The sequence below is a fragment of the Sitophilus oryzae genome, unplaced genomic scaffold, assembly GCF_002938485.1.
Source record: "Sitophilus oryzae breed Bouriz unplaced genomic scaffold, Soryzae_2.0 scaffold_172_pilon_pilon, whole genome shotgun sequence".
NCBI classification, from domain to species: Eukaryota; Metazoa; Arthropoda; class Insecta; order Coleoptera; family Curculionidae; genus Sitophilus; species Sitophilus oryzae.
Window position 1 is genome coordinate 9,366,919 of NW_022146424.1, and position 17,960 is coordinate 9,384,878.

General features: G+C 32.0%; 2 protein-coding genes and 1 long non-coding RNA gene across 7 annotated transcripts in view; 2 read left to right on the top strand and 1 right to left on the bottom strand.

Annotated features, from left to right (window-relative positions):
- The first annotated feature begins 617 nt into the window (after window positions 1-617).
- Window positions 618-1,811, top strand: LOC115881536 (glycine-rich cell wall structural protein-like). The gene is made up of 2 exons (XM_030899071.1): window positions 618-744; window positions 1,553-1,811. Exons 1-2 carry the CDS (start codon window positions 688-690, stop codon window positions 1,739-1,741), a joined length of 246 nt encoding a protein of 81 aa, XP_030754931.1. The 5' UTR covers window positions 618-687; the 3' UTR covers window positions 1,742-1,811.
- A 769-nt stretch (window positions 1,812-2,580) lies between these two features.
- LOC115881705 lies at window positions 2,581-6,889 on the bottom strand. The gene is made up of 3 exons (XR_004050073.1): window positions 6,628-6,889; window positions 6,454-6,571; window positions 2,581-2,676 (listed from the first exon to the last, which is right to left on the bottom strand). It is a non-coding gene; the product is annotated as an uncharacterized LOC115881705 (long non-coding RNA).
- Window positions 6,890-7,891: 1,002 nt separating this feature from the next.
- Window positions 7,892-17,960, top strand: part of LOC115881599 (alpha-tocopherol transfer protein-like) — a 33,693-nt gene continuing 23,624 nt past the window's right edge. Inside the window, exons 1-2 of one of the 5 annotated variants that reach the window (XM_030899141.1) lie at window positions 7,892-7,950; window positions 17,578-17,707. In XM_030899141.1, the coding sequence (XP_030755001.1) occupies window positions 17,587-17,707 (121 nt within the window). In that variant the 5' untranslated portion in view covers window positions 7,892-7,950; window positions 17,578-17,586. Of the gene's footprint in view, window positions 7,951-13,410; window positions 13,720-16,719; window positions 16,763-17,497; window positions 17,522-17,563; window positions 17,708-17,960 lie in introns of those variants that run through there. The other 4 variants (XM_030899140.1, XM_030899142.1, XM_030899145.1 and 1 more) reach the window with 4 other exon arrangements.

A 17,960-nucleotide genomic window follows, 5' to 3' on the forward strand; every position in this document is an offset into this window, starting at 1 on the left:
AGAACTACGGTACAATATTCTTTATCCGCTGCGCTATAAACGACTACCAGCGCGCAGCAGCGCAGAGCTAAACTAAATCTCGGACAGGTTGACTATATAGCGGCGACAGTATCGCCAATTACATCTCGGACAGGTTTTGTGCCAGGAAATCGCCCATAAAGTTGCGCATCTTCTTATTTCTTCAATCAACGATATTATAATGATAAAAATATACCGTATGATCGAGAAAAAACGGCGTCAGCGATGGCTATGAAATGAAGATCGCTGTCATTTTATATGTAAATTTATATGGGAAATGTCATCGATTGTCATTTCCAATCCAACTGGACGCCGTTTTTTTTCGATCATATGGTATAATATATGAGTATTCGTTCACACTGATACGCTGTTTTAATAAGCCAAAAAATTGCTAATTAAACAATAATAATTTCAATTTATTTAGTTACTTAAAAATATATATTATTATACACAATTAGACATAAATTAGAGGGGTAATTATAAACACAAACAATATAATTTATTTATGACAGCACGAATTGTTTATAGAAGCACGTAGCCTGTAAATTATTGTAATAATCTTCATGTACTTGATTTTAAACAAGAAAATATAGTACTTCATTGTTATTGGGTATCCTATAAATAAAGAGTCTGAAAAATATAACCCATACGAAAAATAAATCAGTAAATATGGCTCAAAAAAGTACTGTAATATACTCGTATTTAGCTTTGGCGGCTTTGTTATTGGTAAATATTTGCTATATTTTTGTTCAGATAATTTTGCAATAATATACTACTAAAATACTAAATAAATTAGGTACTTCATATTATGTTTCATGGTTTGGCAGCGTATTAGAATTTTTCTTTACATACACTTTGTCTTTTAAAATACTTTAAACGACCTGCATATACCTTAAACGACCTGCAAATATTTAAAACTTATTAATACTTTTAAATTTTTTTAGCACTTTATACAGGGTGTTTAAAAAAACATGTGCATCTCTCGTGGGGAGATTCTTGACGTAAAAATAGGATTTATTTTTTATATCAACATCGTCCAGTTATACTTTGATTTATAGATACAGGGGGTCAAATTCTTCATTTTTTTTCGATTTATTAAAATTTTCTTCCATGTGCCTTTAGCGATTTGAATGACATTTTGAGGGTAAGTTACTATAAATGCGACATATTTTAAAGCTAAAAAAGTGTCGTCATATTCACCAGGGACGTGCATATTGGTTATCACTGGAATATTTTTTCTAAAAAAAATGTGCGTTCCTGACTTTTTTTTCTCTTGTTAACACTTTTTAATTATTATTAAAATTTCATTGTAATAGCTAAAAGTACTTAAAAGAAAATTACAATGAATCGAAATAAAATGAAGGTAATAGCCCCTTATAGCTACAAAACAAAAAAGAAGAATCGAACTTGCTGACATAAAAAAATAATCTTATTTATACGTGAGGAGTCTCCCTACAAGAGATGGCACATGCTTTTTGAAACACCCTGTATAACTCTCAAAAATTTGAATGAAATACTTTTCTTTCATTTTCAGGTAATCAACGGTACTGAAACTGCACCTCAAGCACCCAATATGCCATCGATGCCGAACATGCCTGGAGGTTTTGGAGGAATAGGTGGAGATGCAGGATTTGGATTTGGGTTTAATGCTGGTGCAAAAGCCGGTGCCGGAGCTGGTGGTGGGGCTGGAGCAGGTTCTGGGGCCAGCAGTGGTACCAAATAACCTTGTACGACGATACCCATGTTTGTGTATCCATCAATATTAAAGTCATTAAAAGTGTTTGTTTATTAAATCTTGTATTTTTAAAAAAAAACTTCAGCATGTGATATACAGGGTGTCCCAGGGTGAGCGTGCATTAGAAGTTTCTAAAGAACTGCAATATCTAGATCGGAAATTTTTTGCCCATCATTGTTTCACAACGAGATCTATCGGTTAAAATATTTTCAATATTGCGGCACTTCCGGAAATACCGGAAGTTGACAGCAACTTTCTTATTTTAAATGGGTGCCCCTATTTTTTATTACATACTTAAATTTTCTGTAAAATTTTATGAATCTTGATATTAAACACTCTATACCTAATAGTAACAATTTTTGAGAAAAAAAAATATTTAAAATTTTTGGAGGAAAAAAACCGCCTGTCAAAAATATGTGTATAGCCTAAACGTCAAATTTAGTGATTACCACAGCCACTGTGCCATAAAAAGAAGACATGCGTCTATCTATTTCAAGAATTAAATTGTTTGAATGTCATATAATAATGGCGGTAGCTGTCATGGAATTGAGCGATTAACGAAAAATTATCATAAATCATTTTTTTCAAATGGAAACACACTTTTTTATTTCACTAGTAAAAAGTTTCCCAATTCGTTACTTTTTGACTATACATGTTCCTATACCTAGAATAAATTGTTAGCAGCCGATTACTTTAAACGTCAAGTGATGTAAAACAATAGATCTGGTCATGTCATATTGTGACACTTTGTTTTATTTCACTAGTGAAAAGGTTTTCCAATTCGTTACTTTTTGACTATACATGTTCCTATATAAATTAGACTAGTAGTACTATTATAGCTTTATTTCTAACATTACATTACAGCATTATATCTTATTCATCTGCTGCTTCAGTAGTTGTTGAAGTAGGTTGTGGTGGTGGTCCTAAAAAATATTGGTTTGTATCAGTATTCACAATTACTGTTTAGTAAGTTATATTTTCGTGTTTCTTATATTTTTTTGCAATAAGAACTATGTTTGCTTTACTTATTAAATGTGAATGTTATTTTGTTTTGTATGCGTTGATAAAGTTCTTTTCTATTTTATTTTTGATATATGTAGCTGCTATATAATAAACAACTGAATACAAAACACGTTAGACTCTGCACAATAACGAGAACAAGCAGTCTTTAGAAGCGGCTTCAACACAATTGATCACATACATACAGTAAAAGAATCTATCAGCCGAACAAAAGAATACGAACTTTCACTAGCCATAGCCTTTATAGACTTCGAGAAGACTTTCGACTCGATCTATAAGGCAATAACAGAAGCCCTAGAGAAACAAGGCATTGACAGGCCTTATATAGAAATTCTCGCCAATATATACAAAGAAGCCAAAGTAAGACTAATCTACCAATCTATAAAATCCTTAAGTGACTGACATACTGATTAATCACGATTCTGCTCAAACCACTCAACATAAGAAGCTCAATTTTGGCATACAGGTTGATTCTAGGGTGTAGAGGTTCGATAAGAAGGGATTTTTCGAAATTCCAGTTCCAAGGGGGTGAAACCACCCCTCAAATTTTTTATTTAAAAAACGGTCAAGTTTCCGAAAAAACGCTTAAACACGTGTATTTTATTTTGTTTTTTTACATATTTTAAGATTTTTTAAAAATTTATACACAGTGTTTCATAAAATATGACCATTGAATAATCACGATTCTGCTTAAAGCGCTTGACGTAAAAAGCTGATTTTTGGAAAACGGATTGACTTTAGGGTGTAGAGGTTCGATAAGAAGGAATTTTTTGAAATTCGAATTTTAAGAGGGGTGGTTTCACCCTCTCCAAATTTTCGTTTCACCAAATCAAATATTAGAATATTTTTTATTTAAAAACCGGTGAGTTTTTCGGAAAAACTCTTAAACACGTATATTTTATTTTGTTGTTTTACATATTTTAAGATTTTTTAATAATTTATACATGGTTTTTAATAAAATATGACCATTGAGTAATCACGATTCTGCTTAAACTGCTTGACGTTTAAAGCTGATTTTTGGCAAACGGATTGACTGTGGAGTGTAGAGGTTCGATAAGGAGAGGTTTCTCGGTTGTTTTTTCTCATGCTGACATAAGTGTGATAAAATTTTATCCACTTTGTATGTTAATGGAAATTCTTGCTTTGCTTTATCATCACCATTACAAATGATTAATTCGACGCGAACGAAGTCGCGGGTACACGCTAGTGATATATAAAGCACTAGAGTTCCCAACTGTCAAAGGAGAACGACAGGGAGACGCGATATTCCCAAAGCTGTTTACAGCAACGTTAGAAGAAATCTTCCGTCAACTGGACTGGACCAACAAAGGATTAAAAATAGATGGAGAATATCTTAACCATCTAAGATTCGCTGATGACATATTCCTAAATGTCTATAGTCCTAAAGGACTACAAGCACAAATTAATGAACTAAATCCAGCCAGCAATAAAGTGGGTCTCAAAATGAATGTAGCAAAAACTGAAGTAATGTACAACGAACTAGCGGAAAGAAAAGACATTCTAATAAATATCACAACACTGGAAATAGTAGAAGAATATATATAGGGTGGTGACAATTTCGCGATGCTCAACATTTGCATCTCAGAAACTACAAAAAATACGAATTCGGTTAAATGGGATAAAAGTTGCGTAATTAGATGTTTGACAAACACCTATGAAGAAAACCCCGGTATCTTGATTAGTTTAGGATTTATGTCAAAAAAATGAAAATAATACGTTTATATTAAATGACAATATCTTCAGAATTATTATATCTATTGGAACGTAAGTTGGTAGTTTTATATTTTTGACATCGGCCAATTAAATGCCGTTTTCAGAAAATTTCTAAGCCTTTTAGATTTCGCACAACAGCAGTCAAGTTTTTGTTTTCTTATGACCTCATCATGAATTTTTATACTATTAGATAGTTTTAAAATTCGCTCAAAAGATCAAGTCTGCCTTGGAAATCCAATTGACTTTTTATATGACAGCAAGTTAATTTTTGTTAACTCTATTAAGTGTCAAATCTGGACACAAAAATGTATAGTAAATAGTGTAAAATGTATTAACAGTCAACAATATGTTCACAAGTGAGGAAACACGAGATATGTATGATGTTTCTTTAAAAATTATAGAAATTCCGATATGGCATGCGCAAGTTATAGAATATTGTATCCTGAAAGGACGCAGCCTCATCGTACTATTTTCACAAGGATTTCAAGAAATTTAGCAGTTGGTGGTAGCTTTAAGAAACAAGAGGGCAATATTTTAAAAGGCTTAATGATTTTAATGTGCCATTCAGATTGAAATAAATCGGGAAACTTCTAGCAGTAAAGTAAAATAACTCGCGAGTGTTGTATAAGTGATTCTTATGTAGGGAAATTATCAAGTAACATAAATACCACAACTTTAAATTTAAATGTATACCAAATTTACATTTTTTTACATGCTGGTGATTACAGAAGATTACAATAATTTTGCAAATGGTTCCGGGAAAGTGTTCAAGAGTCCCCTTTTTCTGGAAAAATATTATAGGGGATGAATCTTTATTTACAAATTCTGGTACATTTAACAGAAAAAATTCACATTATTATGCAAAAGAAAATCCTCATTTAATTAGAGAAACCAGACCACAGTAATATATTCTTTGAACGTCTGGGCTGGCATTCTTGACAATAAATGATGATTCACAGTACAACGGACCGCGCCCGAGCCGGGCACGTTCCGTGAAGTAGACACCGAGCCACGTCCGGGCCTTCTGTTTATGCTAGACTGAGTTGATAACGGGGCTCGTATTAATTCTGAGTATATTATAAAACACAGCCCCATAGACACACGAAGATTTAATACGAACAATGCCAAAGGTACCAATTACAGTTGATGAAGAAAGAACAACACCTGCTCAAAGGGCAAGATGAAGGACCTATCTTTTTCATTACATCCTTTCATTGTCCAGTTTTATGCATTCCCTGTCATTAAATACTGCTGTAAGATTCACTACCTACTACAGACATGATAAAAAGTATACTTTGTTTATACCATAACTGCAGATTGCAGTCGGGGCACCAGGAAAAGTATATTCATGCTTTCCGCAACGTGGCGGGAACGGAGCGGATCCGAGAAAAAAATGTACGCCGACATTTCTGGGACGGGGCACGGACGAGTTCCGGCGAAGCTCGGATCGTGCTCGGCCTGGCATGAATGTATATGTGTAAAGAACACTTGACAATGTTTGGCCGTGTCTTCACCGACGCACGGCTCAGACCCGTTACGGTATAGCGTGAAGCATCCTTAAAATTTTAGGTTCTGTATTGAACTCTACTATACCATTTTTGTGCATCCATATTTGACACTTAATAGAATAAATAAAAAATAACTTACTGTCAAACTTCTAATTATGCAACTTTTGTCCCGTTTAACCGAATTCGTATCTCTCGTAGTTTCTGAGATGCCAATGTTAAGCATCGAAATTGTCACCACCCTGTATATTTGGGACAACTAATACACAAATCGGGATCTCTTCTACCAGAAATCGGGATTCCGATCCCGAAAATTGGAAACCCTAACTGTACGACAATATTATACAAATAACAATATTCGTAGCCTCGTAGAGGGATATTTTAAAGAGAGAGCTATTTAAATAAAATATTATTATAAATCGTTAATAATTTTTTAATTACTTGGTGGTAGACGTCTTCCAAAACAATTCGCTTCAGTGTCTATTTTTCCAAAGTGATTTCCCATTAAATTCTTCGATTTAACGAACTTGAATGATCTTAAACTCTCGATATTCGACACCTAAAAAATATTTAAATTAATTAAAAAATTCTGAAATTTATATATTTTTTTCTTACCAGAATGAACACACATGCAGCAAAAATAGTAAATATGTAGAACTTCATAATGCTATATTAACACAATGCCTAAATGCGAACAGAACGCATTGTTTTATAAAAAAAATATCTTTTATAATATATTTGACAGTGCTAGAATAATTATTTAAATCATAGTGATTTATATTACGCTCGCATTCGGATGTAGCTTTAAAAATTATTAAGATCTTTATCAAAAATGTCATATAATTATGTAAAAAATATTATTTAGGAACAGACATACTGATTTAGGTTCCTACATATAATTTGCCCATAGAAAAAAAAACTATTACAATGACAGTTGTCTATTAATTTAATTCGTTCGCAAATAGGAAGGAGCATATCAAAAATCTTAGGTACACCGCGATGGGCTTCAAATATGGCCGACTTAAATTCCGGTTTATCAGTGTCGTTCTAATTTTATTTAAAAAATGTAAAACTATGATGTAGGTGTAACTAGGATGTAGACGTGGGGTAGACTCAATAATTTGTGGTTTTATTTTATGTTGTGAATAAATGTTGGTAGTTATTAAAATTGTTATAAAAATATATAATTCTAATAAAAATAGATAAGTTATAATAAGTATTTATTAACACAAACATCCGATACGCTACTGAAGCAGGTAAGTTAAATCAACGTATCTAAATTCTTTGACATCTAATCTTTGACAAGAAATAAATAAAAGCTAAAATGCAAGAAAAATATATAATTTAGTTAATTTAAGTGAATTTCATAAATGATCGGTTTACTACACGTATGTATATTATATAGTCACTTACTAGCGAAAAGTTGTTCCATGATTTCACTCAATTTTTGCCGAGATCTACCGCACGCTACACAACCAACTATTTTAGAGTCTTTTTCGATAAATCGCGATAGTGTCACTGTTAATTTAAGTTCTGCCACAATACTACCTTTATACAACTATCAGTAGTAGAATAAATAATAAATAACATAAAATAAGCTCCGTAAAGACTGACAAATCCACAAAATTTCAAATCAAATTCAAATGTGTCAAATGAATCGTCAAACAGAACTGTCAAGGATCCCTACCCTAGAGAGCTTTTATGGTGGCTTTTCCGCCCATCATGCATGAATACATGGATAGCATTATGCTCCTTCCTTAGTCTTCTTATTCAAAGGCAAGTAGTTATATCTTTTGTTTTTGCTGTCATTTCTGGGATGTCGTCTCATGAAATCATATATTATTCTCCTATTGCACAAAAAATGTCTTATAATCGAAAAAAAAAAACGGCGTCTAATTGAGTTGGAAATGACGATCAGTAATATTCCCTATATACAGGGTGAGTCTTAATTAAGTGCAAATATTTTTAGGGCTGGTAGATGTCGATAAAATAAATATATTTTCTCTTTACAGTTTTTCAAATAAGTCCAAAATAACCGAGTTATTTTACTTTGAAAATTTAAAACATATTTTTTGCTTAAATTTTGAAAACCACTGTACATTTTCTTGGTTTTCTTTCTTGTAAATTTGATCTACTACTTGTGTTGCTACATCAAGATATTATGGTTTTTAACTGAAAATTTAAAAACATTCGAATTTTTTTTTTCAAAAAATTTCATATTTTCAATATTTATTATCTATACTAATATAACTATAATAATATATAAAATCCTTAAGTGACTGACATACTGATTAATCACGATCCTGCTCAAACCACTCAACGTAAGAAGCTCAATTTTGGCATGAAGGTTGATTCTAGGGTGTAGAGGTTCTGATTTTTCGAAATTCCAGCTCCAAGAGGGTGAAACCACCCCTCAAATATTACAATATGTTTTATTTAAAAAACGGTCAAGTTTCCGAAAAAACGCTTAAACACGTATATTTTATTTTGTTTTTTTACATATTTTAAGATTTTTTAAAAATGTGTACAGGGTGTTTCGAAAAATCTGGTCATTGATTAATCACGATCCTGCTTAAAGCGCTTGACGTAAAACGCTGATTTTTGGAAAACAGATTGATTTTAGGGTGTAGAGATTCGATAAGAAGGGATTTTTCGAAACTCGAATTCTAAGGGGTAAAACTATCCCTCTAATATTAAAATATTTTTTATTTAAAAACCGGTGAGTTTTTCGGAAAAACTCTTAAACACGTATATTTTATTTTGTTGTTTTACATATTTTAAGATTTTTAATAAATTTATACAGGGTGTTTCATAAAATATGACCATTGAGCATCAAGATTCTGCTTAAATTGCTTCACGTTTAAAGCTGATTTTTGGCAAACGGATTGACTGTGGGGTGTAGAGGTTCGATAAGAAAGGGTTTCCTGAATCTCAAATTCCAAGAGGGTGGAAACGCCCCTCAAATATTGAGGTTTTGGGGTCGCACCACTCTGGCACTTTGTGCCATTGTATCGGTTTTTTAATCGCGGTGCGATCCCTTCAGACACACATTTATTAATATTAATATTATTCTGTAAAACTTAATGGGGTCTAATAAAGAAATTTGAATTTGAATTTGAAATATTACAATATTTGTTATTTAAAAAACGGTTAGTCTTTCGGGAAAACGCTTGGACAAGCATAATTTATTTTTTTTTTTACATATTTTGAAATTTTTTAAAAAATCATACAGGGTGTTCCAAAAAGTTGGGTAATTTCTTAACCACGATTCTGCTTAAACTGCTTGACGTAAAAAGTTTATTTTTAGCAAACGGATTTTTCGAAAGTCAAATTCCAACGAGATGAAACTACCCCTCCAATATTACCAAGTTATATAATATTATCGCCATATTGTTTTTTCTCATGCTGACATAAATATGAGAAAATTTTATCCAGTTTGTATGTTAATGGAAATTTTTGCTTTGCTTTATCATCACCATTACAAATAATTAATTCGACGCGAACGAAGTCGCTGGTACACGCTAGTTAGAAATATGAAGAATGCAAAAAAAAGTATTGTATGATCGAAAAAAAAACGGCGTCAAAGACGGCTGGGGAATGACAGTCGATAATAATTTTGGCGAGGTCTAAAATAACAAAGGTTAACGTCATTTACGAAAAATTGTGAAAAATTAAACATTGATTATAGAAAGATTAAAAAAGAAAAGAACTTTTTTTTAGACAAAAATCTATTTGCAAAAAAAAATTCTCGAATACAGCATTTTAAAATAAATTCTGCAAAATTTTGTAAACAAATTTATTTTTTCAATAAATTCTACAAAAAAATCTACATTTCTACCAAAAGATCACCATATATGATGTTTCACATTGTTTCCATGTATCGACCAAAAGGAGGCATTTGCATTGGCATTCCTAAAAAATAGATATATAAATAACTGTAACACAGTAGTGTGTCATATTAGTGGTTTATTTTCTTATTTACCACCTTCTTGCATATGTTCTTGTCTTCGAACAGACATTTGGGCGAACTCGGATTCACCAATACCGAATTCAGGATTTAGTATCCCCAACTGTGCGACTGGATGAGCTTCTGCTGCCATCTAAGAATACAGTTTAAATAATAGACTCTAAACTAGTCTCAAAATTTCGTTTTGCAATTGCTGTTGTGGATAATACAATTAAAATAAAAAAAATCACTTGCACAAACTGGTGCGGGGCACAAAGACAGGGAACTTCAAAGGTTTAAAGAATTTAAATTATTAATCAAATTTATGGCCTTATTAATCAAATTTATATTTATTTTTAATCAAATTTATGGAACAACAAAAAATTTACAACGTAAAATTAAAAATAAATTTACAACAAGCTGAAAATACGTGTAATTGTTTAAAACATAATTAGAAATAACATTTTAAAATTCATTCCGCTGCCTGGAAAAAAATTATGCGAGGTCAAAGGTCAAAAATCTCTAAAAAAATTGTTTTACGGTAAGTTTTATCATACCTCAGACAAAAATTATAGATCATAAAATTCATATCATAAATCATTCAGATCATAAAATATTCTCTGGCATGTACAAGTATTGTCAATGCCGGTCATGTTCTAATGTTGAATCACCAACAGTACAGTACAGTACGTCTGTCCGTTCTGTAGCTACGGGGTATCCGTGAGAGGGGAAACGATATTCTCTCGATGTGTTTCGTAAAAAAATAGACGACGCGTCCCATCAATAAAAATTCAACAAATTTGCAAGTAGCCAATAAAATGAGAGGGAGGAGCGATTTGCGGTGACGCACTCGTCAAATCGACGTATAAAATATATTGCTGTTTATTTAAATGTTTTTTGTCCGCATTCCTTTCATAGACACAGATCCAGCAGATGTACTGTACGTCTGCTGGATCTGTGGAATGCGGATAAAAAACATTTAAATAAACAGCAATATATTTTATACGTCGACTTGACGAGTACGTCACTTCAAATCGCACCGCCCACTCATTTTATTGGCTACTTGCAAATTTGTCGAATTTTTATTGATGGGACGCGTCGTCTAATTTTTTATGAAAAACATCGAGAGAATATCGTTTCCCCTCTCACGGATACCTCGTAGTTACAGAACGGACAGACGTACTGTAGAGAATTCGTTTGATACCAATGAAGAACATGCGATACATCACTATCGACGCAATTTACTTACATCCAGAATGAAGAAAACGAACAAGACGAAGATCAAGAAGAACAACAAGAAGATGTATTTGAAAGTTATGAATCAGACTAGTAAATTTCTATTTTTTATTTCCATCGCTTTTATAATTTCCAATCCTTACTAATATCTTTTATTCTGCAATAGTTTTCAATTAAACAGAATCGCAATAGACATGTGGAATAGGCCTACTGGAGAAACCACGTTAAAAAAACGTGCTAAGTACTACAACAGATTAGGTATACTATATGTATACAGATAAAAATCTTATCCCTAATTCGTGGTACGAAAATTGTTTTTTATGACGATGTGCAAACGAGTAAAATTTCCTGTGCGCAAAAATAAACTCGCGTAAAATAACAATAAACAGCATAATAGAGAGATATCGCTAAACCGAATAGCGTGCATGGACGTTAGGTTAGGTTAGTTTGGGCCAGGTGTTATTTCCTTTACGTCAGGTGGTATTAACTCTCTTCATTTATAGTTATCGGATCGGAAAGAATTCTGCTCGCGGCGCGTCCGCTATTGAAACTTAGCCTAACTTTGAATTTAAACCTTTGAAATTGTTTTGTTTTTCTAGGTATTTTAAAACTAAAGGGCTAAAGTGCTTATTTCCAATGCTTTACTGTTCAGCGTCTGCCAGTGGGTTTAGGGCAACAAGCATATTTATTTAATTAAAACTAATCCCAGCTACTTAAATATCAAATTACCTAATAAAACTAATGTAATAATTCAAAACAATTCAAACATAACCTAAAATAAAAGATATCGCCGGCCGGCCCCGGTTGTCAAATACCCGCACATGTCCATTTAAGCAATTTCTAAACATTATTTAGAAATAGCGCTTGGTGTTATTGATCCGCAAATTACGTCAGGCGGTAACGTTATTAGCGGGTGTTGCGTTAAAAATTGACTCGCGCATATCGTAACTTGATCGTAACCATGATAAGGTACGTGTAAATACTGCATGACGCTATTCGGTTTTCCGATATCTCTCTAATAACTGTGCCGGTCAGGCGCTGTGCACAATTTTAAAGGCCATAAGTGGGCGTGCTATGTGCGCAAACTAGTAACCTAACTAGTGCCCGATTCCGAAAATTGGAACCACGAAAAACAATAAAGAAAAAACAAAGTTTATAATCTGTATGATCTGTGGTACTACGAGTATTGTAAGTAAAGTACACTACCTCATAGGTGGCGTGGAAACGTGTGCATATTACGACGATTACAACTCTTTAACTCGTTATATCTCAGAAACAGTGGCTCTATGAAAAGAAAAGTACTGATACATTTTTTATAGAGAATTTTATGATCGATAATTTTTGGCTGAAGTAATTTTATGATAAAACTTACCGTTTTGCTGAAAGTCGCGAAAAAACATTTTTTTTTCGAGATTTTTGACCTTTGCCCTTGCATAAATTGTTTTCCAGGCACTGGAATGATTCGGAATTTCAAAATATTATTTTGTTGTAAATTTGTTGTAAATTTATGTACTTTCGAATGTCTAAATTGACCGGACTATTTAAATAGATTGGAGCATCATTTCAAGAAGATACTAGTACAAAAAGTGGTAGAAAATAGATATATAAATTTTATAAGAATACAAAAAACATTTTAAAAGTATAAAAATATATACTTACTAAAAATGACAGAAGAAAAATGTAAGACACAAGTGTAGCAGAATATAGCTTATTGGACATTTTTAGTTGTATTGAAAAAAAAACATTTATTAAGATGTATTTATGTGCCGAATAAATAATAAAATTATAGATGAGATACATAACAAAGTTATTATTTTCTTATTTATAACAAATTTTCAAAAACGTTGATATCCGGTTGTAAATATAACTTTTAGATATTTTACTCTATAATTTTGAATTGATATATATTTTAGATAATAGGATATAATTACATAACACTATCAAACAATAATAAGCCTATTATAACATGCTACAATTAAATTTGAATAGGAAAAATAAGTTCGTTATGTGCAAAAAATGTTTAAATGGTTGATGTTGAGTTTATAACTAAAAATACATTTTAATATAGAAATAAAAATCTATAACTAAAATATAAGTTTACAATTAAATCTCAAAATTTTAATGCGCTTAAAATTTAACTATATGCTAATTTAAAGTCCAAAATAACAGGTTTTTTTTTAAATGGACGAATTTTGTTACAATTCGATCGACACGAATGCATTTATGCTCATTCTAATGGCATAGTGCAATGTGCAATACTAATTTTCGTTTCATTATATCTAATTTTCTCAATGATATATGCCTATACAGAAAAAATAGCATATTTAGAGTGTATTTAAATCGGATAAATATGCAATCAATATGAAAATTACTGAGTGATTAGCGGTAATAACAGACATTTTTAAGAAACAAATTTGAACAGAGGAAATTTGTCTAGCGAAAAACGTATCGGAAACATTTTTTAATAATTTTGTGTTGCCGATTGTTGTGTATAGTGATTTATTACATTAGTTTTGACGAGTAAAGTAAGTGTTTTCATTAATATTTACAAAATTTTATAAATAAATTATGTAAAGATATTATACAGGGCGAGTCTTCAATAAGTGCAAATATTTTCAGGACTGTTAGATCTCGATAAAACAAACGTAGATATTATTTTCTCTTTGCCGTTTTTCAAATTTAAAGTCAATTTACAAAGTCACAATCGCGATAATATCGCGATAATATGAACACAAACAATTTTAGGTTGTTCATACTAAAGGTATGTTCATATTATTGAAGGTAGTAAAAATACATAGTAAAATACGGATTAATATTTTAAAAATCGTTTAATCGTACATCAAAATCAAGTGCTTAATATCTATGTACATTACATGAAACTAATTATTAGTTCTAAAATATGAAGTTATTTTTGACTGAGTTTGTTTGGCCGAAACGTTAGCTAAAACTGCTTTTTCAAGAATGTTTTTTAGAGTTGTAATATCCGATAAATTTATTGCGTTTTGTTTAGCCCATTCTAATGATACTGTAAGGGCCTGGACTGCTTCGCTATGTTTAATTGTAATTATTGGCTGTTCCTCGATTTCAATGTCACTCTCATTTGAATCCATATTTTCAGCTTCTTCCAGGCTCGCTTCTTCTATCACTGAATCCTTGTTCCATTCTTCAATGTCTACAGCCCGTGTATTCCGCCTGTTAAAACGTTTAAAAATTACTACATAATATGTATTAATTTATACTATAGTTAATGACCTAGCGCTTACTTTAGATAAAACCGGTTTTTAAACAAAAATGTACAAATGCAAAACTTACAGGCCCTATAGCGCCTAAAAGTGCTATTGTGTCTCTTATTGGGTCGGCAGCTCGTTCTTCAATTAGCTGTTGTCTTATGCGTGATAGAGGTAAGTCGTCCTCATCTAATGCATCCGTAAAGTCAAGAATGTTTCGCCAACATTTTGAGATCATGTCTGGGTTTAGTTTTTCTCATGCGGCCATTAAATGGATCACTGCATCCCTTAACGTAGTTTTCTTAAGGGCTTCACCTACAGTGTCACTTCCAGTAATAATGGAACTAAGAAGACTGTTCCTATAGAAAAGCTTGGTAAGCCTAAGCACATTCTGATTCATTGGCTGAATAAGTGGTGTAACGTTCAGAGGCATGAACATTACAAAGATCATACCATCACTAGATTTTAAATCTGCTGCAGGTGGATGAGACGGAGCGTTATCCAAAAGAAGTACCGCCTTTTCTGGTAGATTTTGAGATCTCAGAAAACTTTTAACCGAAAAAACCGTTAGTACAATAAAGTTAGAAATTAGAGGAGAATAATTTTTATTCTTACCTCTGAAACAAATTGCTGAGAAAAAACAGTTTTTAAAAAGTTCACCAGTCATCCAGGCGTTTTTAATGTGTCGGTACACCAAGGGACTATGAAAGTTTTTGAAACATCTCGGATTTTTTGCAGTTCCGATAAGTAATGGTTTTATTTTATGCGACCCTGAGGCATTGGCGCATCCCAAAAATGTAACTCTTCGTTTGGCCATTTTGAGTCCAGGTGCAGTTTTTTCGGTTAGTGATACATATGTTTTATCAGGTACAATTGCCAATACAACCCAGTTTCATCAGCATTGTACAGCTGGTGCTCATTTAATTCATATTTTTCAATCACCATATTTAGTTTTTCTTTAAATGGATTAATAAGTTCTGGCTGACTTGACAGTTTTTCTCCTGTTATTTTAAAAATCTTACCCCATACCTTTCTTTAAACCGTTGCAACCAACCATCATTTCCTTTAAAGCTTCTAACTTTTAAACTGGACTCAAAGCTTTTTGCCTCATCATCTCTCCAGAAACTGGCATATTTCTCTCGCGTTGTGCAAGGAACCATTTATAAAGCAGTTTTTCCATTTCCGGAAGTTCTCCTTTTTTTAATGTGCATTTTTTTGTTAATTTAGACGCACTACTTGCAACTCTTTCGACAATTCTTCTTTTTTTGTTTAATTAAACACACTGTTGATTTGGCAATACCGTACTTTTTTGCCAAAAGCGTCACGCCTAACCCTTTATCAACATCTTCTAAAAGTTTCGCTTTCTCATGAAGAGAGACATTTTGATTTGCCTTTCACTTTAACCATTTTAAATTATTACAGTTAAAGAGTTATTAAACACTTTATAGACTCTGTTTAGGAAACTAGCTGCGTTCACCTCTGTTACATAAAAAACAATGAATTTGAACCTCTCTAACAGACACAAAATAGGAAAAAAACAAGATCTAACAAGTTGTTAATATTACCGAGATTTCAGGCTGTTCATACTATAGAGTAGACAATGAAAAAATTATTGTGTTCATATTACGGAGTGGTTCATATGACTGCGAGTTCATACTATCGCGATTGCACTGTATTTTGAAAACCACTAGATTTTTCTAGGTTTTCTTTCTTGTAAATTTAATCTACTACCTATATCCTATGTTGCCATATTATGAGGATTTATTTTTTTGACTAAAATTTAAAAAAAAAATGTTTTTTGGTTAAATTTTGAGAACCACAGGATCTTTTCTGGGTTTTCTTTCTTGTAAATTTAATCTACTACCTATGTTGCCATGTTATCAAAAAATATGTATTTTATACAGGGTGTCCCACTTAAGATGGACACGAGCCAATATCTTGGTTGTTTGTTGAGCGATCTTTTTCATTTTTGGCAGGAGGCGGTATGGCTATAAGACGTATATTTTGCCCAGGGTAAGAAATGCGATACCTCATAGACGTACGTTTTAATGGGGTTTGATATTTTTCGGGTCAAGAGTAAACTACCCTGAGGACAGTATTTATTTCAAGTCTGATAAATTATATTGAATCCTCCTTACCCAATATACTTAAATTCTAATTTTGATAAATATTGATACAGGGTGTGTTTTTCAAAGGAACGCCTATCAGGAAGATTCCTATTTGGATATTTTTGAGCATAAGCTCTTGAGGCTAAGAAATAATTTTCCTTACAAAACAAAATCACTAGTAACCTATCAATTCGTTCCACCAGCAGATATGGCTTAATACTTATTAAACTATTGTGGGTAAATTTTAGTTAACTGTTTAAATAATAATGTCCATACACTAATGTCGATTTTGAAAATAGTTACTGTCACTAGAAAATTGCCATGGCGATGCCATCTTGATTGTCATTTTATTTAAAAATCGCTTTTTATTCTAAATCTGAGATAGATAGGTATAGGAAACCCTAATATAGTTTGAAAGATCATTTGAATCTGCTTTGACTTATTTAAAAAAATACAGGGTGTTGCTTTGAAATAACAAAGTTTTGATGTAAAATAAATCCGTAAAATATATCACTACTTTTTGGTACCCCTGTATAAATTTAAGAAAACAATAACATTCTTCAGTAAAGTTTATTTCTTTACCTTTAAACTCAGCGCAACATTAATTCTGAAAAGTAATGTACAGGGTGGCCAAACAGGTCAAAAACCAATGATTTTAAACATATTTAGCCCTTATAATAAATGCCATTTTTTGGGCCCAAAAATGAAATAAAATACCGGGTGTTCCATAAGAAGAAATATAACTTTGGTATGAATCTTAGTTCTGAGACACCCTGTATATTTCAGAATAATTTTAAATTGTGCCCCACATTGCCTCCCCACATATACCCATAAAATATTTTGTTTCTACATCTTTCCGTTTTCGTATAATCAACCGAGGCAAATGAGGTGAGCCACCCTGTATAGTTCGCAAAGAAATATTTGACAGCGCAAAGCATATATTTCAATCATTTTATTATGGACTATAAGTCAACTTATTTATTAATATTAATGTATGTTTTTATATTTCTTCCGGTTTTAAATATGATTTTTAGGTTTTTTGTTTTAGATTAATACTATGGGGATACCGACAGCCGATGTAACAGCTATCTACAGTAAAGACAGTAAACTGAAAAAATCAGATGTAGGCGCTCTGAAGGATTGGGCAAATAAACAGCCACATTTGCCAGAGATTTCTGGTAATGGAATTTATATTATTTCGTATTAAAATATATTCAATGTACTTTACGAGGGTTATTCGTAATGTTCCCTTTCATTTTCAAAACGTATATGTTCTGTAGTAATAGTTTAAGTATATGTCAATGTTATTTTTTTTTTAATTAAAAAAATAAATAAATATACAATCTATCCAGTAAAAGAATACATCACAGTGCCAATTGTTATCTTTCATAACTCTCATTACGACATAAAAGTACATAAATGTCTAGGTAT